General features: G+C 53.7%; 8 protein-coding genes across 8 annotated transcripts; 6 read left to right on the top strand and 2 right to left on the bottom strand.

Annotated features, from left to right (window-relative positions):
- Nucleotides 1-122: 122 nt before the first annotated feature.
- On the top strand, nt 123-2106 carry B0H18DRAFT_69624 (FLU1-II). Its single transcript, XM_048039204.1, has 6 exons — nt 123-166; nt 220-734; nt 793-1023; nt 1079-1214; nt 1265-1839; nt 1903-2106. Exons 2-6 carry the CDS (start codon nt 294-296, stop codon nt 1969-1971), a joined length of 1452 nt encoding a protein of 483 aa, XP_047896947.1. The 5' UTR covers nt 123-166; nt 220-293; the 3' UTR covers nt 1972-2106.
- Nucleotides 2107-2449: 343 nt separating this feature from the next.
- B0H18DRAFT_988490 (uncharacterized protein) lies at nt 2450-6133 on the top strand. The gene is made up of 20 exons (XM_048044907.1): nt 2450-2861; nt 2916-3257; nt 3310-3416; nt 3469-3626; nt 3682-3892; nt 3946-3977; nt 4029-4177; nt 4230-4322; nt 4381-4519; nt 4558-4647; nt 4705-4902; nt 4964-5008; nt 5067-5161; nt 5215-5322; nt 5352-5469; nt 5520-5539; nt 5595-5609; nt 5667-5954; nt 6035-6056; nt 6111-6133. Exons 1-18 carry the CDS (start codon nt 2607-2609, stop codon nt 5706-5708), a joined length of 2217 nt encoding a protein of 738 aa, XP_047896946.1. The 5' UTR covers nt 2450-2606; the 3' UTR covers nt 5709-5954; nt 6035-6056; nt 6111-6133.
- On the bottom strand, nt 6031-6964 carry B0H18DRAFT_1208712 (uncharacterized protein; the record flags this gene model as incomplete). The annotated part of the gene is made up of 9 exons (XM_048036284.1): nt 6859-6964; nt 6792-6807; nt 6657-6739; nt 6585-6598; nt 6448-6526; nt 6363-6389; nt 6248-6312; nt 6115-6191; nt 6031-6060 (listed from the first exon to the last, which is right to left on the bottom strand). Exons 1-9 carry the CDS (start codon nt 6948-6950, stop codon nt 6031-6033), a joined length of 483 nt encoding a protein of 160 aa, XP_047896945.1. The 5' UTR covers nt 6951-6964.
- Nucleotides 6965-9486: 2522 nt separating this feature from the next.
- Nucleotides 9487-13360, bottom strand: B0H18DRAFT_1116138 (ARM repeat-containing protein; the record flags this gene model as incomplete). Its single annotated transcript, XM_048033374.1, has 15 exons — nt 9487-9695; nt 9781-10051; nt 10107-10333; nt 10385-10458; nt 10514-10599; nt 10650-11011; nt 11075-11951; nt 12002-12113; nt 12167-12411; nt 12466-12517; nt 12568-12837; nt 12892-13025; nt 13083-13172; nt 13234-13305; nt 13355-13360. 15 exons carry the CDS (start codon nt 13358-13360, stop codon nt 9487-9489), a joined length of 3087 nt encoding a protein of 1028 aa, XP_047896944.1.
- Nucleotides 13361-14842: 1482 nt separating this feature from the next.
- Nucleotides 14843-17839, top strand: B0H18DRAFT_1083409 (P-loop containing nucleoside triphosphate hydrolase protein; the record flags this gene model as incomplete). The annotated part of the gene is made up of 12 exons (XM_048031659.1): nt 14843-14924; nt 15065-15335; nt 15359-15503; nt 15579-15724; nt 15745-16066; nt 16091-16493; nt 16539-16621; nt 16669-16751; nt 16775-16870; nt 16917-17086; nt 17139-17524; nt 17582-17839. The coding sequence occupies 12 exons, from the start codon at nt 14843-14845 to the stop codon at nt 17837-17839; spliced, it is 2445 nt and encodes an 814-aa protein (XP_047896943.1).
- A 1445-nt stretch (nt 17840-19284) lies between these two features.
- Nucleotides 19285-20502, top strand: B0H18DRAFT_69360 (uncharacterized protein). The gene is made up of 7 exons (XM_048039203.1): nt 19285-19719; nt 19774-19789; nt 19843-19925; nt 19989-20093; nt 20149-20213; nt 20267-20343; nt 20400-20502. The coding sequence occupies exons 1-7, from the start codon at nt 19625-19627 to the stop codon at nt 20427-20429; spliced, it is 471 nt and encodes a 156-aa protein (XP_047896942.1). The 5' UTR covers nt 19285-19624; the 3' UTR covers nt 20430-20502.
- A 1367-nt stretch (nt 20503-21869) lies between these two features.
- B0H18DRAFT_988459 (uncharacterized protein) lies at nt 21870-23108 on the top strand (the record flags this gene model as incomplete). Its single annotated transcript, XM_048044906.1, has 9 exons — nt 21870-21987; nt 22202-22231; nt 22266-22291; nt 22345-22364; nt 22418-22477; nt 22542-22606; nt 22734-22785; nt 22838-22905; nt 22956-23108. Coding segments are annotated over 8 exons (351 nt in total), but the record flags the coding sequence as incomplete, so codon positions are not given.
- A 1912-nt stretch (nt 23109-25020) lies between these two features.
- B0H18DRAFT_988442 (uncharacterized protein) lies at nt 25021-26213 on the top strand. Its single transcript, XM_048044905.1, has 4 exons — nt 25021-25478; nt 25534-25598; nt 25660-25739; nt 25788-26213. The coding sequence occupies exons 1-3, from the start codon at nt 25339-25341 to the stop codon at nt 25737-25739; spliced, it is 285 nt and encodes a 94-aa protein (XP_047896940.1). The 5' UTR covers nt 25021-25338; the 3' UTR covers nt 25788-26213.
- The last annotated feature ends 924 nt before the right edge of the window (nt 26214-27137 follow it).

Raw genomic sequence — 27137 nt, 5'->3', positions numbered from 1 at the left:
ATAGTCGCCTGCCTTGATGGAGCGCTGGGCAGGGATGGAACCCTTTTACGGCTCACGTCCACAGAAGTACGTGTTGTACGTGTTCGCTTTGCCAAGGCATGCCAGACACTCCGTCCTGGATGATCATATCCCGCCAGCAGCCCGCACTTCGGAGCTCGGCTCCAGCATGATCACGACTACTTAGTCTCTCGGGCGTTGTGGAGCCACGGGAGTGCATACCTTGCATATAAAAGCAGAGGAGAGTCGATGCAACCACCACAAGCGCACTTCTCGTCAACTGCGAATCCACAACCATGGTCATCGCCGCGACCTTCCAGCACCTACTCAGCAAACAAGAGCATCCTCGGGATGTACCTACCCGCGCATCCGCATGGAATTCGCGACTGGCCGACCATGGGGTTAGGTACGTGCGCGTGCAGTGGGTCGACCTCACCAACACCGTGCGTTTCCAAGTCATCCCCGCTACGCGTTTTGCACAATTGTGCGAGAAAGCGCGACCCGGAATCCCGATGACGGCGCGGACGCTTGGCTTTATCAACATCTCCTTCGCGAAAGGATTCGGCGAGACCGGGGAGCACTTGTACGTCTTCGATCTGGACAGCTTCCGCATATGCACGTACGCACCTGGACACGCGGTGGTGATGGGCTGGTTTCAGCTTGAAACCCCGTCGCCAGAGGGAAGTTTGGCAGTTGGGATATGTCCGAGGACGCTGCTACACAAAACTGTCTCGTATGTTGTACCTTTAATATAAATGCCAGTCAGCTTGTTACTGACAACCGCTCTGTATGTAGAGATGCTGGACGAAAGCAGGACTTACGTTCCTGTGTGGCTTTGAGTCCGAGTTCATTCTCCTGGGCGCGACGTCACCGGAGCCGGATCCGCTCACCAGAGAGGGATGGTGTAGGGCTGCCAATCTGCGCACCGGATCTGTGCAAAGTATCGTCATCGAGGAGATAGCAGACAATCTCCAGGAGGCTAGAATCGAACTACAGACGTACCATGTAGAGGGTGCAGCCGGTCAGGTATGTGTTCTTTGCCAAGTCTTTCCCTTCCGCTAAAGACGACGTCGTTTGGCAGTTCGAAGTTGTGACTGGACCTCTTCAGCCACTTGAAGCCGCCGACGCACTCGTCTACACTCGTGAGACCATCCACAATACCGCGAGCAAGCATGGCCTGCGTGCTACCTTCGCGCCCCGTGTAAAGATGAACAGCTGTACGTATCTTCCTTCTCGAAGCTTTCGTCAACTCACGTCACGGCTTCAGTCGGTAGTGGACAACACGTACATATCTCCGTACATTCAAGCGACGCCTCCGACACGGACCCCTACGCCCGCGCAGATGCCGTTAAAGCTCCTACCCTAACCAACACCGAGCGTTCCTTCGTCCAAGCGCTCGTAAATCATCTTCCCGCCCTCTGCGCACTCATGCTTCCGACGCCGTGTTCGTACTGGCGCGTCCAGGATGGCATATCGTCGGGAGGCACGTATGCCTGCTGGGGAGCTGAGAACAAGGAATCGCCCATCCGTGTCTGCGGCGAGAAGGGCTCGCACCATATCGAGGTCAAGATCCCCGATGCGACGGCGAATCCATACGTAATGCTGGCAGGTTTGCTGGCGGTCGGGGTGCAAGGGGTGAGGAGCGGCGCGGAAATGACTGCTGGTAACTGCATGAAGTCTGTGGTGTCAATGAGCGACGAGGAGAGGCAACAAGTGGGGATGGAGAACGCGAAGAGGTTACCAAGAACGGTCGAGGATGCGAGGAGATTGTTCAAGGAGGACGGCGTGCTGCGCGAAGCCTTGGGAGACAGCTTCATTGCCAAGTACATCTCGGTCAATGAGGTGCGTAGCGTGTGATACCGTGGTCGCATGCATCTGCTGACTTGAATTCTTTCACTGCCATAGTCGCTGGAGGAGTTCATGACGATGCCGACCGAAGAGGAGGTCGTCAGACACCTAGTGGAGCATTTCTGAGTCAATGCCCGTTTAATGAAGCTTAGTGCACCCTGCACACACGCGGGAAATATTCGTATCACCATAGAGCCTATAATGACGGACAGCGAGTCCATAGTAATGAGAGCTTTTGGCTCACGAGCACCTGGAATGATACTTGGGGTCGTGTATCTTGAGCGCAACCGATGACAGCTACCGCAAGACGAGTAATACCCAGTACATGAGTGCGAGACATATTGAGTACCTCTGCGGGAAAACTGAGAACGCTGTCCAATATAAATTGAGCAGCCGTCAATGATCATGAAGTTTGGCTCGTACGTACCAGGAGACCAAGCCACACCTGAGCAGGCTCAGATGACACGACAGGACACGACCTACAAGTGTCGCACCCCTGAACGAGCTTGCGAGTAAGATATTGTCTCCATCGCATTGGGAGGAGGGGCAGTCGTGGACTCGAACAACTTGATTCAGCAGAAGCGCCGGTGCCACAGTGCGCGCGGTCGTCTGCACGTGTACCGCATCCTGGAATCCCCTCCTCCTCCTCCTCCAGGCTCTCGACTTCCACCTCCACGCTAACGACTTCAATACCACCTGAGTCTTGGCTCCCTTTGAATTCACAAGGAAGAACTCTTCACATGGGACCCTCATAGGCTGTCATGAACAACCCGGAGGCTGCGGAAGAGGGCAGGGAGCCACGTCGGGAGGACTCCCCGACCCCGCCTGGTCAGCGTAACGGCCGTGGCTCTGTCCCAACGTTTTTGTTCATCAGCTTTGTGCTCTTCATGCTCACGAACAACCGTGGAGAAGAGATAGATGCTCGGTATCAGTACATGAAGGCGTTGGATTCACTCAATGTCCAGGTGGCGGACTTCTCAGCCTGGTTGCACGGGTCTCCTTCGAACTTCACGCTTGTCAGTGTACGCCTGTATCTTGGGTCATTGATCTCCACTTAATGCATGGAATAGCATACAGAAGACAATGTCACAATGCCACTTGTCAACACTTTCGTCGACTTCGGTCCTGTACTCAACCCAGACGTGGGTTCATACTACACCAACCTCACAGGATTTTGGCATGGTGAGGTTGACTTCTACAACCTCACGTCGCTCTCTGCAAACGAATCTGCCCTTCCATGGAGCTCTCTCGCAAACGACTTCGTCTCGCACACGAACGCTACTCTGCTACCCGAGCTCCTAGGCTCCTGGAACTGGGTCGCCACCGACAAGTTGAGCATAAGTGTTGGTGATAAGATCGTCATGAACCAGACAGTTCCCAACAACATCTCTGAGGACGTTGCGATCATCCATGTGCGTATCCTTGTGAGGTTTTGCGTATGACTTCCATGACAGACGGCTATAGGGCAGGATCGAGCTGTCGGAACCTAAGGCATCAGAAGAGCTCAGGCTTGACTTCGACGGCATACACTTCGTCTCTAATGGCTCCATCTATGCCTTTGCAGAAACTGTGTACGTCTGCAGTTCGCGCTGGAGCTGACGATGCTGACCGCCCCGAGTACAGTCAGGGTCGAGACCTGCGGATGCTCCCTTCGCTTGTCCCCACTTCACGTTTGAACGACACTGCCCGGATCATCGAGGCTGAGCTCTCTGCTCGCATGGCCAAGCTGAAGGAGAAGATCGACACCGGTTCTATTGACCAGGACGTACTAAACGATTCCGGTACGACCGTTGACTTTTGTGTTCAGTGTACACATCTAAACGTGTACACCACTAGACGAGCCGCCGAAAGCACGGTGTTCCTTCAGGCTGTACGGACACTTGGAACCTACAGACGTTCCTCAAGACATGATGAAGCAACTGGAAGAGGAGATTGAGAAGCCGACGGGCATCTGGACCGTCCGTCCGCCAGAGATGCAGCTGAATGGTGTGCTCGTCAGCCAGGACTGCGGTGTATTGTTGAAAATTAAAGAGACGACGGGACTCAAGTACGCGAGGCTGCCATTCCACCCGCCAGCAGTGCTTGACCGTTGCTTCATAGGTCACCGCAGCTTTACAGGAAGATCACCACATGTAAGTCTTCATTGTTAGGCTATATGCCCATCTTATAACTCGTCACCGCAGACGCTGGAATATCCACAATCATCAATCTGATACTGCTCAGGCTGCTCACACGAGAAACTGCACGCATCGGTTCTGCGATAGGCCTCAATCGCGTCTCGCGATATACCTTTCTGGCACAAAGCCTGGTCGACGCCATCTCCTTTGTCGGTGTGAGTGTTATCTATTGTACTGCATAGATTAGGTGTGCCTGAGCCTCCACAGCACATCACGTTAGGTATTTTGGCCGACGGTAGGGCATCATTGTCTGTGCTCGCTCCCGCAGGACTGGCGTGTATGCTCTTCATCAACGAAGCGGTGTGTGCTTTCCCCGTGCCTTTTCCTGTATAAGCTAAATCGCGACGATGCTATATAGCAATTTGCAGTTGCTATTGGTCAAGTGCAAGCGCCAGAAGACGTGGCACCGCCTCCAGCACCTCTTCCAGCACCACCTCCAATCCCTCCAGTCCCCTCGAACAATGTTGCCGCTCACCCCTCAGCTGCTCCATCCTCCGGTACATCTCCAGGGAATGCAGCGCCCCAGCAAGCACAGCCAGCAACCCACCCATCATTGCGACTGAACGTCCGTCCTTCCTGAGGTTCCTGTGGAATCATATCAGGACAGACCCATCTGCAAGACTTTGTAAGCGTTTCGCTGTCCTTAGTAGGCCCGCCGAACTGAACGTACACGCCACTGCAGGGACAATCATATCTCTCTTCCTCATCGTTGTCTTCCGCATCGTCATCTTACTCTCGCTTCCGCTGTTCTTCGTCGCCTCGATGTACAGCTTCATCTGGGCAGTGCAGATTTACAGGTCTGCCCGGAGGTCGAGGGGTAGTGGCCTCAGTACAGAATACCTCGTAGGCACGACCGTCTGCAGGCTGTTCTTCATACTGTGTGAGTATCCGATTCACGAATGTGAGCGCTTGATTGACGGCTTTGATCGACTCGGTTGCAGATTTCATTGGATGCTCAAAGAATATCCTGGATGTGGAGCCTCGACGTGAGCTGTTGTCTGACCTGACAAGGAGCGAATGCGTACTGACGATTCCGTGGCGCAGGATGGGTATACATCGTCCCTGTGCTCATGTTCGCCCAGGTCATCACACTCATCCTCCAAGACCGCCTCGGCCCAACCTTCTTCCTATTCAACCGTGTATGTCGCCTCGATCACATCGGGTCTTCTACGTTCACTGACTGTCCTCGCAGGTTACCATACCGAAGTCTTACGACTATCACCCGCCGTTGCCCCTTCCCGACCCAGAAGCGCCTGAACAGACCCTCGGCGACTGCGCCATCTGCATGGACGCGATCGAGGTGACCCTTCACTCCGCCGGAGGAGCAAGTCGAGTGACGGCAAGGAGCGGGGCGACCTCGGTGTCATGGGCCTCGCTGCCACCGCGCATAGGCTGGGTTCCACGAGGAAGAGCTACAGTCTCGCGCCATGTCATCATCTATTTGTGAGTAATCATCATTTGTTGGTGTGTCAATGCCATTGAACGTTCGTCGTTTAGCACACAGCTGTTTGGAGCGGGTGCGTCTTTCTGATTTTCCAGTCTCTTTTCGTTGCTGATGTACACGGCGAACAGTGGTTAGCTATCAAGGTGAGATCAGACCACCTCTCGTACAGATTGTCATTGAATCTTGCATCCATCTTTCAGAACATTTGTCCACAGTGCAGGCGGCCTCTGCCTCCTCTGTGAGAGGTATCTCTGGGATGTTGTATACTTACGTCGTATCGTACAGCCGTACGATGAGGGGTCATAATAATGCAATCGACTGAACAGATTGTTTGCAGACCCTCGCGTCGTGGAACATTGAGTCTTGACCAATACAGTCGTACACGTTGCGTCAGCTCGGTTCTGCAGTACATCCGGCATGGCCCATTGTAACACGAAGCAATGTATTGACCGGACAACGCTTTGTAGGTCTTGTCACCCTCCACAAGACTAATACCGTGCAATGCGAATGTAATGTATGTAACCTTTCTCCATCATTCGATGTCGGGCCACTGCTAATAGTAGCTCAGTCACAAAACGTGATCGCGAGATTGACCTGCGTGGACATCAGAGCCATTCTAGACTTCTCTAGACATGTGCATGGACTGACATTGGGAGCCGTGCAGGCTATCTGTCGGTCACCTTGGCTCGAGTCATGTTTGGCTTCGATGCAATCTGCGCTGGTGCCTGCGATCTCATCCGTTGCGGTCTGATACATGCCTTCACCGCAGATGATCACTCACAGTCCAGCCCGGAACCATCGCAGCCGCCGTAGTATCCGAAGCCCGTGGTCACCGAGAACTCGTGCCTAAGACATATAGGTCAATCTGGAAGTGGCCAACAAGACGCGGGACGTACGGAGGGACGAGAGTAATGTCCACGCTACTGCCGGTGTCGCTGAGTGAAGCTTCGACCATTGTGCAGCCTTCGCCGTTCTTTCCACATACGTTGTTTCCTGTCCAAAAGGCTTAATACCATCGGCCGCGCATAGAAAGCCGCGAGATGCATGCCATTATTGTCGGCTAGATCGAGCCGACAAAGGTGAGCTCATTGTTCGTGATCCTGAACGTGCATGCTCACTGTATTGAAGGTAACTGTGCCACTTCCAAGGTCAACATTGCAAGACCTGTTCACCATTATATGATTCCTTACGCAATCAGACCCCATGCAGGGCCTTTGAAGAGCGAGGTCTCGCTCGCGTTGTAGAACTCGCCATACAATCCTCCCAGGACAGGCTATTCATCGTCATCAGCGCATCGCATTTCTTTCGATGTCCTGCGCACTCACATAACCTTGGCCACAACTACCCGGTGTGTCAACGTCAAGAAGAACAACCTTAACCTGGTGACTTAACTTGTTCACGAGAGAGACATAGTGGGTTTCCTGTGCATGTACGAGCTTCATGAGGAGAGCTGCTGTAATAAGCATGAGTATCGAGGAAGCCATAGCGGGAACCTCGGTAATGGACTGTAGTATGTGGCTCGCGACGAATGCCAGAAAAGATGCTGAGGCGCAATTTCACAGACCTCTGCTTTATGCATTGAACATTGTCCCTACCGACCATCTATGAATTTCAAGCAGTGCATCTGATACGCAGACACCGCGATTAGAGCAAGGCAGACAAGATCCGATGTCCAGACCACAAAACGTGGTCACTGCGTTCCTGTGCTGTCGGCTGGCGTCGTTCCGATGAACAAGGCGTTTCGTTTGCTCCGCGTATGGTGACAGGGTACGTGCCTGTGTTCTTGATCTACCACCGGTACTGAACCGCCTCAAACGAGTAGTCACATTCCTAGACATCGCAAAGAGGGTGAGTGATGGCGCAGTAGTCGCAGAAATATGAGATTCACAGTTGTATCGTCAGCACACACTCGGTGTTCTCTGCTACTCTAGTAGAACATCACAGTGCTGGTCTTGCTGTTCCTTGATTCTTCTGACGGCGGAGCGGACACTTCAAAGTTTCGCGTCTTCGAGCAAATTACGGCCAACACTCGTGATCCCCTGCGTTGCTGTAGACTCAGCGGTTCAGTGAATTGGAATAATGCAGAGGCCGTGCATGACACTGACTCATGGGACAGATGCATTCGAACGTTGTCCTCAAATCCATCATATGCCTGGAGTTAGGGTACGTACATCATCTCTGCGGCTGTATATCATCATGGTGGTATCCTCCTATCTCCTGAGGGCTTTTACAGATGTATGAGGTGGAATGTAGTATCCGTCTCGATGCCAGCTGTTCATGTTGCCCAGCACTGTTGAGAGCGACGTGTGGACACGGGAAGTTGATCGGCTGCCTCGTTGCGGGGGCAACTTTGTTGCGCGAAACCTACTACACCAACATCGGTGCAGTCCAATAAATAAGACAGCCATAGCTTGAAGACACGTACGAGTCCAAGCAATGGTCACTGGTGAGGTTCGAGGTGTACCCTGAGGTCAACGGTCGCGGTCTCGATATCTGCCGCAGGACAAGTGATGTAATGTTCATCCTCAGCCTGAATTACAACTCAATCGAGTTGTTAACTCGTACCGGGACTGAGGTGAGCGGAGTTCTACCTATATCATACGACACGAGTACGGTAGAGACTGACTACCTATAGCTAAACATATGTACAGCCGTCCCAGCGAAGTAAATTCGTACAGGGCTAACAATCTCGGTCGAGTTGCTGCAGCTGAGTCCAAGCTGAGCCATCTGACCTTTGTCAATCTAACTAGTTTCTATGGGATACTGTTGATTTCAGTACTGAGCAGGTCTCGCGGGAGCTGCCGTCATTGTCCGCGCAGTGTCAGTGTTGAGAAACGCCGATGCGCAACCGAATCATTCGGAGTAGCCCGCGTCTGCACCATTGCTATGAGACTCATCTCCCCGCCAAGTCCGGCTTGCTGTCTCGGTACGACATCTTGCTCAAATGTGTTATGGCGACATCGGCTGACGTGTCGTGCTCTTTGAAGTATCGTCTCTGTGTCAAAGTCAAGTTCGGTGCTATACGTGGCTTGACTTTCGAACAGCCCATCACTGTCGTCCGCGAGCACGAGGTTCGGATTCATTGACTTGATGATTCGTATGCACCGTGTTGCTGACTCCATCTTACAAGCTCGACCGCTTAAAGTGACTGATGAATGCCTCGCATTCACAACATCTTCTCATCCTATCGAGTCCAGTCGTAACTCAAACTCGATCATCCTTTGTACTCATGTTCTAGTTATCGACGGACCGAGTTACTCGTCCGTGTACGATCGTTAATGAAGACCATTTCGACGAAGTACCCCCAGAATGTCGGTGGAAATACTGCTCACAGGGTATGTCACTGTCGTACTGCTGGCGCGCTGTACAGCTATTGATGTCGCCTAGATAATTTCAAGTTGTTTAGATGAGGTTCATCGGACACGGGTGGCAAATCGAGTGTTTCGATCACCATCGGTCTGCATCACCTTCCACACTCATATATGAAATAGTACGGTTCAACTCGCTGTCTCCGTACGACCATTCCCAGCCCTGTCGCATGTCGTCTTCTACACGTCTCTGATCTCGCGTCGTCTCCACGTCAAGATCAACGCTAGTCCGATACACATTAGCCTTTCAATAGCCAATCAACAGCCCTACGTGGACGACGTACATGCTCGTACATGTCATGATCACAACAACATGCTCCAGAAGACGCAACCATGAAGAGGTTTGTTGAGACACGGCTTGATGCAAGCTTGATGACTGGTCTTCAACTCTGGTGACCCCTTATATATCACACACGCTTCGATGCGTGTTTCATGTACTGTCATGATAAAAGGTATGCATTAAAAACACAGTAATGGAGTGATATCATGGTAATCCGAGACAACACTGTACGATGAGCAAAACGATATTCCAATTCATGCCCGCCATAACCCACTTCTCTTCAGTCTATCCCACAATCTCTATGCTCCCGGCACGAAGGGGCCGAGGCCGGCCGCCTGAATTTTCGATGGGTCTCACGGCTCAACGCACCGATCAGGTTGATGAGCTCTGCCCGGATCTCGTCGCCGACCTGCTCGGGGCCGCTGGGGTCGAGGACAAGGCGAAGACGCTGAGCAGGCGGTCCAAGTACGGGTGGAGCACCGCCGTATTCGTCTTGAACAGGTGGAAGATGGCGGCGAACACGGGGCGGTTCTCAAGGTAGTCGTTCTTGAGCGGAAGGGCGTCGAAGAAGACAGGGAGGACTTGATCAAGGGGACAGCGGCGGTGTTCCGGACAATCATGCGGCCGACCGCGCCGACGGCGTTGTCGCGGCATTGAGGCGTGCACCGGGTGCATCGGGGGCGACGACGAACAACGGACGAATCGACGCGAGCACCTTCAGGTAGTGTTGCGAGAGGTCCAGCTGAGAGTGCTCGATCAAGAGGCCAACAGCAAATGCAGCGTTGCACTGCACTTCGGCCTCGTCGTCGGATAGTGCGCGGAAGAAGAGGTCAAGAAGCGGTTCCGTGAAGGGCGTGACAGCGCCCTTCATCCCAGCGATGATCTCCGATAGACACCCAATGGCGGATGAACGGTCGCTCAACGACCGGTTCTTTTTCTACACGGCAAAGACAATCAGTCACTACACCCTGAGCAAAATCTGAGGTACGTACATAGTACTTGGAGATAAGAGGGAGGAAGGTCTGGAATGCTGGTGAGAAGTTCTGGCCGAGGGCGTTTGCCAGTGCAGCAACAAGGTCGCCTGCCGAAGAGATAAGCATAGAATCGTATTCCGCCTGATCCTCCGGTGCTTCTTCCTCCTCATCCTGATCAGGGTCCTGCTGGCAGATAGCCTTCTGATCAAGGACCTGGTTTGCAATTGTCCCGACCTGCTCCAGACCTGTAAAGGATATGAGCTAGATCAAGGATATGTGGGCAGAAGTTCACCCACGTCCGTCCAGGAAGCCGGGGCCGACTTTGTTGATGGTCTCTGCCAAACCGACGCACAAGGACGACACTACCTTTCTACAATAGCAGGTCTGCTCAGTGAAAGAACGATCCATGACGGTGTGTTACGTACTTGTTGTCCTCAGACTCGTACATCTCGAAGAGAGGAGGCCATATGTGGTTGATGAGCTGCACGACCTGAGCACTGAGGGGCGCAGCCTATACATAGCTCAGGTGACACATCCTATATGCTAGCTCAGTTGACTCACCGTCAGACCAGGTGTCCACTCCTGGGGGCTGCTCAGCTCATAGAACGTCCTGACGATCTCCAGCAGCGAGTCCACCGCGGACTTCCTGATACCATCGTAGTAGTGCGGGAGCAGACTGATGAGCTCGATCGTGCATTGCTCAACGTAAGGCAGGAAGTGGCTTCGGGTGGCGGCGAACAACGTGCCCACGGTGTCGGCGGCGATCTCCTTCTCGATGCAAATGGTGCTGTTGACGTCGAGCAGCTTGTCCAGGTCGACATCCTCCTCAATATCGACGCTGCCGTTCTCGCCGTCAGTGACAGTGATTGCGTTCGCAGGCGAGGTGCCCGTCGCGAAGTTGGCGAGGTTCTCAGAGTTCGATGCTGCGAAACGAACACCGACCGATCAGTTCACTAGCACACGGAAACAGCGACTGAGAAACGTACTCGCGACGGCTCCAGAATCATCACCGTGCTCCGCTTGCTGGCAGCTCGCCACCAGGGCCGGAACGATCTTGGGCAGGTACACGGCGAAGTCATCTCCGAAGACACGTGAGAGGATGCCGAAGAACAGGAAGCTGCACTCGCGCAGGCGAGCACTGCCCATATCGATGCCGTCGAACGCGCAGTTCATCATGTCAGTCACGTATGGGCTGAAGTGCTCCTTGCCGACCGCCTCCGCGAACGTGCCGACGGCGTCCATGGTGATTCCCCGAAGCTCCTGTTCCTCGCCCTCGCCGCGGAGGACCAGGAAGTGCTTGAAGCGCTCCATGATGCTGGGGAAGTACGGGAGGAACTTGTCGCCAGACGCGTGCGCGGCGCTGCCGATGGCGCCGATCACGACCGACTTGACGGGGATCGGCGCAGTGTCGAGCAGGCCGACCATCTGCTGCATGATCATCTCGAGGTACGTCCCAATCGTCTCGTGCATGACCTCGAGCAGCGCGTCGAGCGCGGTGCACGCGTTGCGTTGCGTAGCGGGGTCGTTCACGAGCTGCATAATAGTCGGCACGAGCACCGCGTGCTTCGACGCGCACTCCTCCTCGAGCCACTCGCACAAGCAACTGACCGCGATGCAGCTCGCCTTGCGCACCTGCCCATCGGAGTCGTGCAGGCCGACCTCGATCATCGGCCATACCTGCGGCATGAGCGGGGTCATGAATTCGCTGCAGCCCTCCACAGACACGCCGAGCGCGAGCATCGCGCCCCGACGGAAGGTCGGATCAGGCGACGAGAAGTACTGCTGGATGAGGTTCCGGAGAGGAGGGAACACCTGCGTGGGCGGAAGGTTAGTCGCCAGGCAGTCGACGATGCGGAGAGCGGACTACGAGGATGTCAGTGCCTAGGCGTTCGTCAGCGACAAAGGAGACGTACGCGGGAGGGAGCATCCTCATCAGCATCCTCGGGCTCAGGCTCCGTCGCAATGGGCATGAGGCCCTCGAGGATGACAGGCGCGATGTTATTCGCCTGCACCTTCGACTTTTTGCTGCAGGTGGGCGTTAACATCCCGTAATCAGAGCGTGAAGTGAGCAGACATACTACTGCACGGTCCAGTTGAGGGCGTTCAGAGCAAGCACGCGCAGCTCATTCTCGAAGGTCCTGTTAGCGCCACATGTCAAGAGGAATTGGACAAGCTGCGGGATATGTTGACCGAGCAAAGGTGTCTCGAGGATCAACAGCGTTTCGAGCACATCGAATAACTGCCGCGCGCCCGGCTCGTTTCCACCCTCGACGCACTGGCCAATCGTTGTGATCATCGCAGGAAGCATGCTCTGGAACGCTTTCTATGTAACAAGGATGTTGAGCAAGTGTAGAGACGACGAATGTGAAACGCATACGATGTCTTCCTTATCATCTTGATCAATGTATTGCGCTATGACACCGAGAGCGCTGCGCAAGTGTGAACGACTGTTCGTGGGCAGGACACGGGCAAGACTCACCGGACAGTAGTGATCCTGACCTCAAGGCTTTCAGGGTCGTTCAACAGCGCACCAAACAGCGTAAAGAGCTCCTTGAGGTGGTTCTCGAAGCCTTCAACGATGTTCTCGAGCACCGTATAAAGGATATAGATGCCGACTTCGCGGTGCGAAGCGGTAGCGGACGTGCATGTCTGCTGGAGGAAAGGAAGGAGGGATTGCCATTGCCCTACAGGGATCTCGATGCCTGCAATAGCTGCGATGACACGCGCGGTCGAATGCCGGACGAGATTGCTGCAGACTTGCAGATTGATACCCTGCCTGCGACGGATGGGCTAGATGACGAACCTGGGATCCGAGAGGACGAGCTCAGGCAGCTTAGCCTTGATTTGTTCCCGGTCACTTTGTGAGATTGCAAGCCATAGTTCGCCACTAGCAAGAGCAACCCGCTTGCGTAGTTCTACAGCGGCGAGTTGACGGACCTAAGTTTGTACAGCCGTTAAAACTATCCAGTGATTACATCGCCTCGCACGACTCACGCCCTGGTCAGGCGAGCTCGCGATGATGTTAGCAAGAGCGGGTATGCATGCTGGTTTTTTGTAATACTCTCGGTTGAGCTGGGCGGTGGCCTGGACGCGTCCGATCGTTGAGTGAGCGCGAATTCGGCTGAGACAGACGCGATCGACTTACAGCTTTGAGCTGCACCGTATCGTTCGCGGTAGACTGAACGAGGAGAGTGTGAAGTCCTTGCACGAAGTTGGGCTGTAAAGAGCCTTAGCTTCCGTCAACACAAGCCAGAGAAACGACGCACATCCATGGGTGTAGAATGGGCAAGGACTGGGGAAGAAGGTGGCAAAAGCCAAAGGGCAGCGTACCAAAATTTTGGCTGAGTTTGGATTTCTTAGCTGCCACCACGTGCGATCGATCAATGGTCGACCACGCGCCCGACAACGCCTTCCACTCGTCGGACGCGCTTCCGAGACGGGCGCACTGCAGCTTACGCTCTCCTCCTTCCGCTTTACGTCTTCACCTAGCCTCTGAGGTTGAGGGCATTGGAATGATGGAAGGAGCCTCCAATGTCAGTCCTGCAAGGGGGTCGTCATGAATACGTGCACCCCGCTGAAGCGAAGCATTCCGCCATGTGAGTCAACTTATAAACACCAGTGGTGAATATCGGTCAAGCTTCTGCAGGTAAAATTTACGGCAATGCTCGATTGGAGAGCTGGGATGAGGAGCCGTGCGCCATCTTTGTACGGCATTGACAACATGTCTGGATTTATGGCTGCCTTCCTTCAGGTTTGGGTATGCGCGAGGCAACAACATTACGTGTGAAAGCGTTCGTAGTATTGCCATCGTATCATTTTTGAGATGGAATGACCCAAGTCATCTCGCAGTGCTCGCAAATGTACCGGCGGCGTATGGCGCCTATTCTTGCATGAGGCATGCCGTGCTCTCTTCGGTGTTCAAAGGTGCTTTTCCAGGGCAAAATTTTACGTCCTCGACTGTCAGACTGGCAGAGTCTGGAGCTCTAACTCCGAGTCTATGCACAGGTGCAGCCTTCTAATCAGTGTCAACGGTACCTATCAGTTTCGCGGGTCTGCCGGAGATTAACGCGACCGTGCAAGTTCGGACTCTATGAGGCACAAGCTTTTCATTTACGCCCTTGATTATCCTTGGCATTCACCGCGACATAAACGTATTTGTCGGAAGTGCCTCCAAAGCCTCCTCTCCCGCCGGCAGGGTCCGAGCCCGGAGGATATGGCGAGGACTTGCCATAACCAGCCAGGAACGAAGCTCTTGGACAACAACGGTAAATAAACGTTCTCCCCGACCTCAGCACGAGCACTTGTCTTCACATACCACATCGTTGATTGAACCACTCTGCGCTGTGAGCTGGCCAGCTATTTGATTTACGTTAGTCTCCCTGTCTCATTCAAGTGCCTAGTACTTCTGTTGGTAACGACTCGATACAGGACTCTATATTCTTTCTAAACCAATGATACAGATTACATACCACAACACAGTTGTATGGAATAAGTGCACACCTCTATCGAAGAATAACGCCTGTGCAAATTCCCTGGTGCAGATTCATGATAATCTCAATCGAATGAACCGCCATGGCAATTACTACCTTTGAGCGCGAAGACCTCCGACAGTATTCATCGAATTACCGTGTTGCACTTAAAGAAAAAGCAGCAGTGTGAAGTTACTTCAAACAAGCGGTGTTTCTCCAAGTCGTGGTCGCGCTGAGTACCGGTCAGGAATTCGTTGGCTGCATCTCCAGTGTCCACCGTGAATCATGTCACGTGACCGTGTCTGGCCGCGGGCGCCTACGTTTCGCGACGCGCTCGCGCCGAATCCCGATCGAACAGACTCGACTTGTCACTTTCGCCTACACACCGCTCGCGCTCAGTGCCGTGGCTGCTGTCCCTCTGCCTTTCGTTGCTCATTCTCTTTGTGAAGCATGGCTTCTGGAACCCCGCTACGACGATCTACGCGCGGCCAACCTTACCTACCCAAGTACCCCTACAATCATCCGACGTCGCGAATGCACCTGCCGGAGAACACGTCTTCGAACGCGAAACGACGGTCTCAGACTTGTACGAAGAAGAACGAGATGCGGAGAACCACGACATGGCGTCGTTGAAGACACGCTATTATACGCAATTTACGAGGAGAAATACCATGACGGTGCGACGGGCAGCCAGGGTTTACGGACGCGCGAACAAAGGCAGGGCGAAGGAACGCGTCCTCGGCGATGACACGCACGAAATATTCCGAGTGGAGACGCAGTCTTTGTACGGACCGTGTCCAGACAAGCCAGCGTCGCCGTGATTGTGGCCGTCATAGCGGTGGCCACGGAGGATGGGACGGATGAGAAGGGCTGCAGGGTCATGGTGCATTGGTTCAACAGGCCATCTGAACTTCCTGCCATTCGTGCACGCAGAGATTGTGAGGAGGTGCGTCATGATCTACCCTCGAGCTGGTTTCTGTATGTCGTGCATGCGCTCGTGAAGTGCTAACATCATCCGCAGAACGAAATATATACTCGTTATCGTCCACCGTCATACTCCCCGTCCAGCATCATTTCCACCTGCCCAATCTCCTCCAGCCGGGCGGAGTCGTCCTCGTCCAAGCGGAAGCCTGGCTACGTACTTGAGAGCGAGACCCGGGAGTCCGCGTTCTATTGCGCGTCAGCAGTCGATCCTCGCGAGGCATATTCTATGCGTTCGACTGGGATACCTTCCGGCAGGATGCACTAAACCGGGATACTTTGCGGAGTGGCAGCGTTGAGATTTGGAACGTAGTCGTCGCTGAGGAAGATCCCGCCGCTGGAAAGAGGGAGAAGACCGACAAGCACGCACGCAGGAAGACCGACCGGCGGGCAAAAGGTGTCGATGTTGATTCCGGGAACGAACGCGCGGATGACGGGGTTGTGGGCCGTCTACTGACGAAACGACATCGAGACAATGATGAGGAATCTGATACTGGAGATAGCTCCTTCGAAGTCCCCCTCAACGATGTGGATGCAAGTGAAGACGATGAGATCGTGGAGGACGAAGCAGACGATGACATCGCCCCGACCACACCTCGAAAGCGCAGGCGCGGCGTAGCGACACCTCGCACACCCGGTACACCTCGCACACCCCGCAAGTCTCGCGTGGCAAAGGAGTTGCTCGCGCAACCAACTCCACATTCAAAGGCTGCGCTTCGGAAACGCAAGCGCACCGCGCTCGCGGTGCGTCCGCCTCCGCCAATGGACTCGGGCACTAGCCTGCAGCTGGAAGCGCAACTAGGGCCGACGGCGGGCAAGGACCCGTGGCTGCGCGCCATGCATGTCCTCCACGTTGCTGCGCGACCGGAGGCACTACCCTGTCGGGAAGAAGAATATGGTCGAATTCTACGTTCAGTAGAGGAGCTGCTGGAGGAAGGCAGCGGAGGATGTATCTGTAAGCAGTTCCACAACTGCAATCTGCCATTCTAAGACTGTGTAGATATCTCTGGAGTGCCTGGTACAGGCAAGACGGCGACTGTCCATGCAGTAGTGCGAGAATTGAAACGCATGGCAGAGCAAAATGTACGTCTTCTCGAATGTCTGTGCAATTGTGTCCTTACTCTGCGTAGGAAGCGAACCCCTTCACGTACGTGGAGATTAACGGACTAAGAATACCTGAGCCTGCCGCAGCGTATGGTCTTCTTGGGAGGCTGTTTGCGGTCACGATGTCTCTAGGGAGGGCCATATGAAGATTAGTTCGCCCCAGGCAATCAAGTCTCTCCAGAAGCACTTCAGCGCCGGCGAACGTGCAGGGCCAGGTGGACACGCTTGGTGAGTACCCTTCCCTTTGTGGAGATTCGTTCTGATGAGCTCCTAGCGTCGTGCTCATGGATGAGCTCGACCAGCTTATGACGAGCAAGCAAGATGTGGTGTACAACTTCTTCAATTGGCCGACGCTCGTTGGATCGAAGCTCGTCGTTCTGGCTGTAGCGAACACAATGGATCTGCCTGAACGGGTCATGACAGGCAGGGTGCGAAGTCGCCTTGGTAAGTCTGGCATTCGAAGAGGCAGGCCGCGCGCTCATGCGGTACATCGCAGGCATGACACGCATCAACTTCCAACCGTATACGACCCCGCAGCTGGAAAAGATCGTTCGCGCACGTTTGCAGAGTGCGAAAGAGGGCTTGCCAGCTGACACACCCGATGTCATTGCCAACGATGGAGTCAAGTTCGCCGCGATGAAGGTGTCCTCCATCAGCGGCGACGCGCGCCGGGTGCTTGACATCTGCAGGCGAGCCGTGGAGCTCGTGCAGCCACGATCAAGGACGGCGCGGACAGACGACGTGAAGGAGGTCATCAAGAGCATGCAAAACAGCCCGACCGCGGCGTATCTGCGCGAGCTCAGCTTCCACGAACGGCTCATGCTTGCCGCCCTGCTTAGGTGTATCAAGAGAGAGGGCGTCGAGGAGATTAAGTGGGGTGACGTAAGTGTGGTTCACTAACTACCAAGGGGCCTAGCAGCTGATCCAATTTTGACATAGCTTCAGCACCAACACTGCGTGTATATCAGCTTGCTGGCTGGCGAGGATGATCCCGTGCGCAGACCGGCGCCAGGGGAACTACGTGTGGTTCTCGACTCGCTTGTAGGATCTCACGCTCTGCTCAGCGAAGAGGGAGCCACGGTGGCGCGCCGGCCCGAGCACGATCGACGAGTCGCGCTGAACCTCGAATACGCTGAGGTGGAGAGGGTTCTAGGAGAGGTCGGCGGCGCACAATGGAAGAATACTCTGAGCATATGACTATCTGCGTCTTTTTCCCGCGTTATGTAAACCTCCCTTCAGATCGGAGACTTGGTGAGACAGGTAACTTAGGAAAGCTGTCAATATCCGTGTCAATAGCGCGGCGGTTGTCTTTGCGCTCCCCGGGATGTAAGATTGACGTCCTAGGTTTGCCTCACCCGGTACCCGGCCCTCAATCGATTGCCATCTGCATCATAGCTCTGGCCGCCGCACACATCGGATCGTAAGTAAGTGTCATTTTTGAAGAAATCAGTGACCACTGATCCGATTGAGCTTATGGAACAGATCAAAGCGTCAGACGGCGCAGGGAATATTCGTTCTACGGGCGCGTTCTGGCGGAATTAGCGCCTTGTGCTGCAGTCTGATCTGATTTGTACAAGGTTGTCTGGAGGCCGATTATACGTTAGGTGCGATGCCTCAACTTGAGGTGAACATGAACATCTGTGAGCTGCACATGTTGTCCCAGTGGCAGTAGCAAGCTCAGACGCGTGAGCGCTTACTAATAGGATAGCTCCATGTCACTGGCACGTACTAATCCGCTTTGAGATGGACATATACTCGACTCTGTCATATTCAACAGCAAGGAGAGTGGAACATTGGCGCGGTGCCTGTGTTACTCATCCCCCGTCTATGTACAGTGTTTGCTCTGACAGATTGACATGCAAGAAAGGCATATTGTCCTTGAGGTCAGGTAAGTCCCCTCGGTGGGTTGGGGACGCGGTATTGACATTGGAGTAACTGGCAAAGCGCTAAACGGCCGACAGCTGGATGGAAGACACACATGCTCTACGGGGCCGTACCACCCAATGCAACGTACTCCCGGCTTCCAAGCACGGATGTCTCTTAGCTAACTATCATGGCTCATGCGTTTCCGAAGCTGGCCGAGTCAGATTTTCAAATCAAACAAATTCCCGAGCTTTCAGGGGGCTATGTCCCTAGACGAGGGTTAGTCGCGCCATAGTCGATTTATGTTGCATTTTGCACGCTCACTATGTAAGTAACGGGCATGTGCACTTCCAAGCCTAAAGATAACGGACGGGGGTGAGTGCGATCTATATGGGAAGTGAACCTCATCTCACGCACGTCTACCCGCTCGTTCAGGAACTGAGCAATGAATTGAGCTCAGGCCCGTCTCTAGTCCTCAGGCTCTGGCCGGGAGGGTCCCCTACCGGTGTTAAGTACCACGCTGCCGTCTCTTAAGCGGTGTCAATAAGTGACGACAGATACAGTCCAGGTTTTCCATAGCGGTATGCGCCACAACGAGCTAATGCTCAGGCATACGGCATATTGGTCAAGCAACCTCTAATCTGTACCTGGCTTTGTGGGTTCGCAACTCACCAAATCGAGTCATGGTGCGCTCTCTTTCATTGCCAAAGTTCTACCAGTATAGGCAGCCAGAGGAAGGCTGTAAAAAATCAGGTACAGGACTATATACCCAAGCCTCCGCACTCGACGGAAGGATGCAGCCATCGACGGTGACTGTAGAGGATTCTTGCCCCTGACTTTCCAGAGGCACACGCTGGCTTCTATCCGCTCTCAGCGTTGACATCCACCTGGATGGAGTATGTGTCAAGGTGAGAACGATTGTACACGTACCTTAACTCTGTTCCCCTACTGCTACCATACCTGTGAACGGAGTTGTCTCTACATGTACAACGGGATCTCTTTGTGTGCCTGAAGCCTTCAGGATAAAAGCTCTCTGCGCCGTACTCAAAGCCTTAGGTTCTCTGAGTTTACCTTTTCGTCCCTCCGCTCTTCGTGACATTTGTCTTGGCTACCACAACGATGTTCAGCAAGGTTCCGACTGTCGCCCTCATGGCCGTCGTCATTGCATCCGTGCGCGTGCAGGCCGAGACTCACATAGTCTCTTTCACGAACAAGTGAGCAGCATGAACAAGTTCGTTGTAGCCGCGCTGTCTAATCTCTCAATCCAGCTGCGGTTATGGAACTGTATGTCCATCGTCATAGCGCATACTTGATCCGTCTCTCATTCTACGATACAGCCCTACTTGTGGGGTCCAGATGGCGCTCTCTACTCAACCGGAGAGACCGTCGAATTTGACGGTGAAGCTCAAGGGCTTATAGCGTAAGGAAAAGCGCCTTTCATGCATCGTAAATATTGACGTAGTGAACTATCGACATGGCTTAGTTACCTCCAGACCGGCGGCTGCGGGAACGACGGCGAAGGCTGTACCTTGGTCGAGGCGACTCTCATAAACGGAGCCAGCAGCGCAGATATCAGTCTTATCCCTCCGTACGTCACGCCGCCGCCGAAGTGTCTAGGCGTCGTTGACACAGGACTCTGCCAGCCATGAATTCAGTGTGACTAGCGGTTTCGGGTACTACGATGGCTGCGATAATACCGGTGCCGATTGTAAGTGAATTACACCCGCTACGTCTTCGTCAAAAGTTCATCACGATGTCCAGGCACGTACAATGGTTGCCCTGACGCATTCTACCAACCGGACCAGACTTGGGTCCAGGTCGGCTGCTCTGCTGACAATGTGAGTGCTGACGCTAGGGTACAGTACGTGTTCCGGACTGAAGCCCCGTTTCCCAGGTGAACCTCGCTATCACGTTCTGCGACTGAGCCCACGTTCGCTGCAAGCTAGCTGTGGGCCGACAGCTTGACAGATGGAGTCCAATAACCCGGCGCACCTGAGTGCAATATCGTGATGTGTATTAGTTGTTGTAAGAATATGCAGTGTTTTTTTGTACTATCGGAATAGTTGCGATCAGCGCCCGACATGTCGAAAGCTCTGCTGTGTCAACTGTGGCTGTGAGCACTCGTACTGTCTGTGCACCGGTAACTCGAGACCTTCAAGCCGTACGTCGCATCATCCCAGGCTGTCAGAGACGCACATACCGAGATATTGGGTCCGTAGTGAATTATTTATCCCGCCTATGCATTCGCATCATGGCTTAGTAGGTGACGGCCGCCGTACTTACGCAGGGTAGTATGTCATGACAGCATCATTACAAGGATGCGAGAGCGCACACAAGTCAGCTATGTGCCTGTGGAAATGATTGTCACATGGAGACGGAGTCCGGCAGCCTGAGTAAACGAGTGCAGTGTGATCCGTGCTTGACAGTGGACCTCAGGCTGCCATGCCGGCGGTAGGAAACCTCGGAGCCTTGTCGTGCTCAGGTTGTTTGGTGTTCTAGGGTAGCATCGGATAGTATTCTTGTACATGGGTCGCTAGGTTCGAACGTGGCAGGGTCATTCAATCGAGGATGAGGCTGGACGTCAGGCTTTGGTCAGGCTCGAGCTCCTAGTAGCAGGACAGCCACCGCCACCAGCTTGGACGATGGGATCTCAGATCGTGCACGATCTCATTGACCTTCCGGCTGGCCGTCGGGCGCTCACGCAGCCACTGCAGTCCTTGTCTGGACTTCTGCTTTGCTTCTGCTGCGAGCCCTCAGCCAAACGCGAGCCGGCGACGTGCTATAGTAGCGTTAGTGGGTACTTAGCGCTGCGTCGCGACGCTTGACATGCCATGTGAGCTCTTGGGTGCTGGTCCCATCTCGGGCGCGACAGAACCGTACCAACTGACCACATTCAAGCTGTCAACTGTCACTAGTACTGCCACTGCGATGCTCGGGCTGTTCGATTTTAGGTACGTGCGCCGCGCTAATAACAAGACGCCTCACAACCAGCGCGTTAGCAATGCCGTAGTCCGCTGTCGGAAAACAAAAATTTCGAGCATAACGCTCTATCTCTACTGTCGCGCGGTCGACCTTTAATTACTACATAGAGGTGAGCTATGCTTTCCGAACACTGGGATTAGGCTGCTCAAGAGACTGTCAAAACATATCAGTCATGTTCCGAGTGAAATCTGATCGCATTAAGTCTTCTTCTGCTGTCACGGCAGCAACAAGCTCGAGCACCATCTGCACACTCAGAATCTCTCAATGAGCCGTGACATTGCCTGGACCGGCTGTACATTCCATTCAGTTCCGGTACCGCGTGGGCCGCGTGTCGACTCGAGCCTTTCCATCAATTCGCCGACGGTACCGGGTGTACGTCAAGCAGTATCTTTCCGCTGCACGTTTCATCACTGTGACGCACTACCTAAGGTTCCTCACAGAGAGCCCCGGGCCTTGTGTGCAAGGCGTCCGCATCAAATCCCGGTACCGGCTTTCATAAAGCCTATTCTGTCAAGTGTCATGCGGTTTAGTCTTGTCATACACGTAGACAACAGCGCCAGACGAGAGCGCTGTCGTGACCAATGCAACTAGCTGGGATACATGGCTGGGGGCATATTTATCATAGTTGTCTCGCTCTCTTGCAAGTCCAAATAGCCTTTTGGTACAGCACTGCGCTTAACACCCACCAGGTGAACCATCTCTTCGAATCCAAAGCATGTCAAGGTCGCAGCCATGGCTCTCTTTGTCCTGCCGTCACCTTCACGGGTGTCCGGCTGAGACTCACACCGTTACATTCACGAACGAGTGAGTATGCGTTTGCAACGTCCTTCGCCTATGTTTGTTGATTGCATGAACAGTTGCGGCTACGGAACTGTACGTTAATACTCTGCAAGAGTGATATATCTGGTTGACGAAGCGTTACACACGCAGCCCAATCTATGGGCCCTAATGGCACTCTACTTTCCACCGGTCAACCTGTTACATTTGATGGTCCAGCAGAAGGGTTATACGCGTAGGAACTCGTCACACGCTTATGAGCATCTCGACATCTGAGCCTCTGGATTTATACAGCTACTTCAAACTGGCAATTGCGGATCCAATGGTGAAGGTTGCACTATAGTCAATGCATCTCTCGCCAATGGCGATAGCTGCGCGAACATAGACATCCTTCCTCCGTAAGTCTCGTGAACTGTCTGACATCACTCCGGCACTCTGATAGCAAGATGTTTCGCAGCGCCAAGTTTAGCGCCCGACTGGGTTTGGTTTCTACAACGGCTGCGATGGTGTAGGTGTCGACTGTAAGCAATTCAATTATCCGCTAGCAGCCGTACGGTATTTATGAGAACCTAGGCACCTCCGCGGAGTGCCAGCCTGTACCGGGCCAGAAGAGCTTGTCGGCCTGTTGCGATGCGGATAATGTAAGGACACTACAGAATGCCAATTCCTGATTAACTCAACCATATTGCAGGTGGATCTCGCTATAACATTCTGCGACTGAACAATTCGTAGCCTATGCGCTGTTAGACATGGCATCATCTTCCTCGACCAAGTTCGCATGAGCTCAACATGTACGTTCCCTATGTAGCGTCACGATTTTGATGTACTATGCATTGCAAATCATCTGAGCGATCAGAGTCGATAACAGAACGTCTCCGGAGATGTTCACCAGGGTCAATGACCACCAACGACTGACTCTAGGCCATACTGGCCCTTTTTCTTGAAGCAAATGCGAATACCAGAGGCTCAAGGCACATGAGGAGGTAGTATGCGATCAATAGAACCCGAGTGTCAACAAACGACGGCACCAGCAGCACCAGAACCGCCGTGACACGGCGGTGCAGTCGATTACACTTCAAGTTCGATCGCTAACGGCGGTAGTGCCATGACAAAGTAGTGGTTCCCGCCTGATATCGGAGCCGACAGTATAATACTGCTGGCGGCGCGTAGCGACTAGCTCTACTCACTGAATGGTAATTGCCTCATGTACTGCCGGCGTCTGCCGCAGTCAAAACAACCGTGGGAACATCCCGATCTCTCCGACCGCATACCATTTCCATCTTTGGCATTCGTCGTCGTTCATCATGACACTTAGACGTGGCGCGCTGACCGGCGCAGTATCATTCCAAGGCGAGTGAATATCGTAGTATGACAGTGTGATGTAATGGACGTCCTGAGGTTGCTGCTAGTGGCAGACAGACTGATGGTCCGGCATAATGAGTGCCGCGATCATGTCCGACACTGGCAGTCACTTTTCGCCGCACTGACGGTTTCCTGACAGTCCTCACGAACGCGCCTACAATTTTAGGCTTGCGAGCATAGAAACTTCATATTTCTTATGCTGGTACGCCCTCCACGCTATTCTTGAAAGTCTCCGAGTCGTATATTGCACATCTCGTTCCCGGGAGATATAGCCTCAATGGCCAGAAGTAACAATGCTGTGTCGGACTCGGATCGATGTGTATCTAGCCATCACACGGCACAGGCAATGAATCGAACAAGAAGCGGAAGCGTCCGCATTGTAGCGGCTCCTACAGCGCGAAGTTAACATGGCAGACCCTTTGCCGTGACGCACGGAGTGGAGGTGAGCAGCGTTCAGCATCTGGACTCCAATTGCTTCCACTTGGCTTCCACACTGACTACTCTACCGCTCTATGAGGCGTCGCAATTCCCCCTGATTCTCTGCAACATCAGACCTCGAACCTTATTCGTCTTGAGTACTCGGGGCAGAACAAGGCCGGACAGCAACGTTTGTCACCTACTCTGACGTACCGGGCCAGTATGCTTTCTGGGAAAGCGATGTACTGAGCTAGTATTGCAGTAGTGCGCTCTTATTTCAACCAGGTGCACGAAGTATTGTTTATGTGCTTCCTGATCACAGTATCTGCAGTTGTTGATGGTTTGTACCCGAACGCGCCCATGCTACAAGCTTCATAAGGGTTTGCTGAATCAGTGAACCAGTTTCTGTGGCTGTTGGGTTCTCGCTGTGCGAACTAAATTCACAGATAACTGTGTGGCCTAGAACTATAGGCTAGTTCTTGCCGACGCGGAGCCTCCAGTAGTTCAATATCGACGTCGTCGCCCGTAACAGCGCTGGCGGTTGAGGTGGTGAGTTGATGAAGACATCTCATCTCAGGAACTCGAACTGAACGGTTAGTACTAGACGCTGCTCGGCTCCGCCGTACCACCGCACCCACAAGACCGGTAACAGCGTTTCTAGTATTACCCAGAATGATAGACCATCAATCGGCCTGCCCGGGCTGCCTACAAGTATTCCGGACTTCAGCCATGGCTGCTCATGCGCAGTGAAAATCTAGGCTAGGCTCAGATTGGTGTTTTATGTCCTGTGGACGGCAGGCTGGCTGCCGAGGACTGCGAGGTATAAAAGCTACCCAGGAGCTACCCTTACCAGTAGCTTCGACCAGCATTCTTGAAGCCTCTTGACTCCTCGACGATCTTGGATCAGTATGTTCTTCAAGCTCGCTATTGCTTTACTCGCCGCGGCCGTCGTTGCATTGCAAGCCAACGCTGAGACTCATACCGTCACCTTCACGAACAAGTACGTGTGATGACACATTTCCGCGACCGCACATTCACTCATGCGATTGATAGTTGTGGTTATGGCACTGTGAGCAAGAGAGCAGACCAAACACCATAATCGCCGTACTTATCACGCGCCTACTAGCCCTACTTGTGGTCGCAGACTGGTACATTGCTCTCGACTGGTGGAGCGTACACAAGCAACGGCCCTGCTCCTGGTCTCATTGCGTGAGTTTCTTTGAGTAACCATCTACTAATTGAGAACGTGCTTAGCGCTTAACTGTAATTAGTTACCTTCAGACCGGTATGGCTTCATGGATATAGCTCTCATATACTTTGCCGTTGAAAACATCTTGTACGCAGGTAACTGCGGTCAGAACGGCGAAGAATGCACCCTTGTCGAGGCAACTCTCGAGAATGCCGGTAGTGCTGCCGACATTTCTCTCATTCCGCCGTGCGTATTCTATCTATACTCTCCCGCTTTGTCACTAATCACACGGCTTACACAGCCACGAGTTCTCCGTGACCAGTGGCTTTGGTTTCTACGGTGGCTGCGATGGCGTCGGCACCGATTGTAAGCACCGCTGTGTATTTTTGCACAAACGGTATTGACTGTGCATTCATTGGGCATACAGGCACCAGTTCTAGCTGCTACTTGGCGTTCCGCAAGTCCACTGATACTTTCGCCATTGTTGCTGCGGCGCTGACAATGTGAGCAAGAACAGAGATGTCTTGCGATCTGATCTAACGACATCCCTATCAGGTGAACCTTGCCATCACCTTCTGCGACTAGTCTCCTGTCATGGTAATCCGCAATGATTCGAGGAAATTGTGTAGCCATTGTCGGATGTGGTTCGTTTGTGCACCTGTACGAGAGAGAAGATGAACAATTTGTGTACATGATTATGCTATTCAGTTGTTGTGTCTTTGCGCGCGTACGACGATCTGCCCTAAAACAGCTTCACGTAGTACACACATAGCACAGGACTGTACCTGAGGGCGGCAGGTTTTCAACGCAAATAGTCCCGCGTGTTGCACCCACACCCGCTCCGAGTCAGACTTGTCATCCAGGCGCGGGCCGTCTCCCGAGCTCCCTCCTCCTCCTCCCCTTCATTAGATTACAAATGAACACGCAGACCCGTCATATTGGGTGAGCTGCGTACATACATTCCGATATTCCTCCTACAACCTTCTACTCACTTACTACATATGAGGAGTGTCGCGTGAGCTAGTGAGGTGGCAGAAGGTGCGTGACACGATACGGTGGCGCGAGAGCGTCGCGCGGAACGCCCAGCCGATCGCTCCTCCTCTGTACGCGCGTCGATCGCGCCTGGCAGTTCTGGTTGGGCTGAGGAGTGTTCCCACTGCTTGAAGTCAATATTTGTTGACTTTCTCCGCCATCATCCTCCTGTCGACGTCGTGCTCCCTCTGCGACATTTGTAAGCCCATCTCTGCCATGTCTTCCTACACCTACGTACTCCCTTCAGCATGCTCACCGTTCGGCTCATCACGGGCGCAAACGCAGCCTCGGCCTCGAACTCACCACCCAGCTCCTCGCTGCCTCCCCCTCAAACGAGATCATAGCCACCTGCCGCAGTCTCGCACCCGCCACAGACTTGCACAAGCTTCAGGCGTCCGAAAAGGGTCGCGTACATGTCGTCCCGCTCGACGTTAGCAGCGAACAGTCGATGCGCGACTCCGTCAATACGTCAGCGACATACTCCGGCGACCGCGGGCTCGACTACCTCTACACAACGCGGCCATCGTATGTCTCTACCTGTCACTTCTCTCCTTCCCTAGCTCATACAGTCGCACGTCAGAACCCCGGCTTCGACTCACCCCTTCGAATTCGACTATGCCAGCTCCTCGAGGTCCTCCAGACCAACGTCGGCGCACCCGCCCTCCTGGCGAGCTCTACTACCCCTTCTCCTGCGCGGCTCCAAGAAGACGATCGTGACCTCAGCACCGCGCTCGCATCGCTGGGCTCGACTGTGGTCCAAAGTGCACGGGCTACTGTATCAGCAAGTCCGCCCTCAACATGTGTGACTGACTCGTGCATCCTCCGTCTCTTCCGTCCCGTTCCAGCAGCTGACTTGCACCGCACAGACGTACA

The sequence above is a fragment of the Fomitopsis serialis genome (genome assembly GCF_022376445.1).
Source record: "Fomitopsis serialis strain Sig1Antser10 chromosome Unknown B0H18scaffold_12, whole genome shotgun sequence".
In the NCBI taxonomy this organism is placed as follows: Eukaryota; Fungi; Basidiomycota; class Agaricomycetes; order Polyporales; family Fomitopsidaceae; genus Fomitopsis; species Fomitopsis serialis.
This window is presented reverse-complemented; position numbering and strand designations above follow the sequence as displayed.

Coding starts and splice junctions, on each gene's coding strand:
- B0H18DRAFT_69360 (XM_048039203.1), top strand. CDS start 19,625: ATGTTCAGCAAGGTTCCGACTGTCGCCCTCATGGCCGTCGTCATTGCA. Junction 19,926..19,988: donor GAAGCTCAAGGGCTTATAGC/GTAAGGAAAAGC, acceptor GACATGGCTTAG/TTACCTCCAGACCGGCGGCT. Junction 20,094..20,148: donor GATATCAGTCTTATCCCTCC/GTACGTCACGCC, acceptor GGACTCTGCCAG/CCATGAATTCAGTGTGACTA.
- B0H18DRAFT_69624 (XM_048039204.1), top strand. CDS start 294: ATGGTCATCGCCGCGACCTTCCAGCACCTACTCAGCAAACAAGAGCAT. Junction 735..792: donor TACACAAAACTGTCTCGTAT/GTTGTACCTTTA, acceptor CTCTGTATGTAG/AGATGCTGGACGAAAGCAGG. Junction 1,215..1,264: donor CCGTGTAAAGATGAACAGCT/GTACGTATCTTC, acceptor TCACGGCTTCAG/TCGGTAGTGGACAACACGTA.
- B0H18DRAFT_988442 (XM_048044905.1), top strand. CDS start 25,339: ATGGATATAGCTCTCATATACTTTGCCGTTGAAAACATCTTGTACGCA. Junction 25,479..25,533: donor GACATTTCTCTCATTCCGCC/GTGCGTATTCTA, acceptor CGGCTTACACAG/CCACGAGTTCTCCGTGACCA. Junction 25,599..25,659: donor CGATGGCGTCGGCACCGATT/GTAAGCACCGCT, acceptor TTGGGCATACAG/GCACCAGTTCTAGCTGCTAC.
- B0H18DRAFT_988490 (XM_048044907.1), top strand. CDS start 2,607: ATGAACAACCCGGAGGCTGCGGAAGAGGGCAGGGAGCCACGTCGGGAG. Junction 4,903..4,963: donor CAGGCTGTTCTTCATACTGT/GTGAGTATCCGA, acceptor ACTCGGTTGCAG/ATTTCATTGGATGCTCAAAG. Junction 5,470..5,519: donor ATGTCATCATCTATTTGTGA/GTAATCATCATT, acceptor TTCGTCGTTTAG/CACACAGCTGTTTGGAGCGG.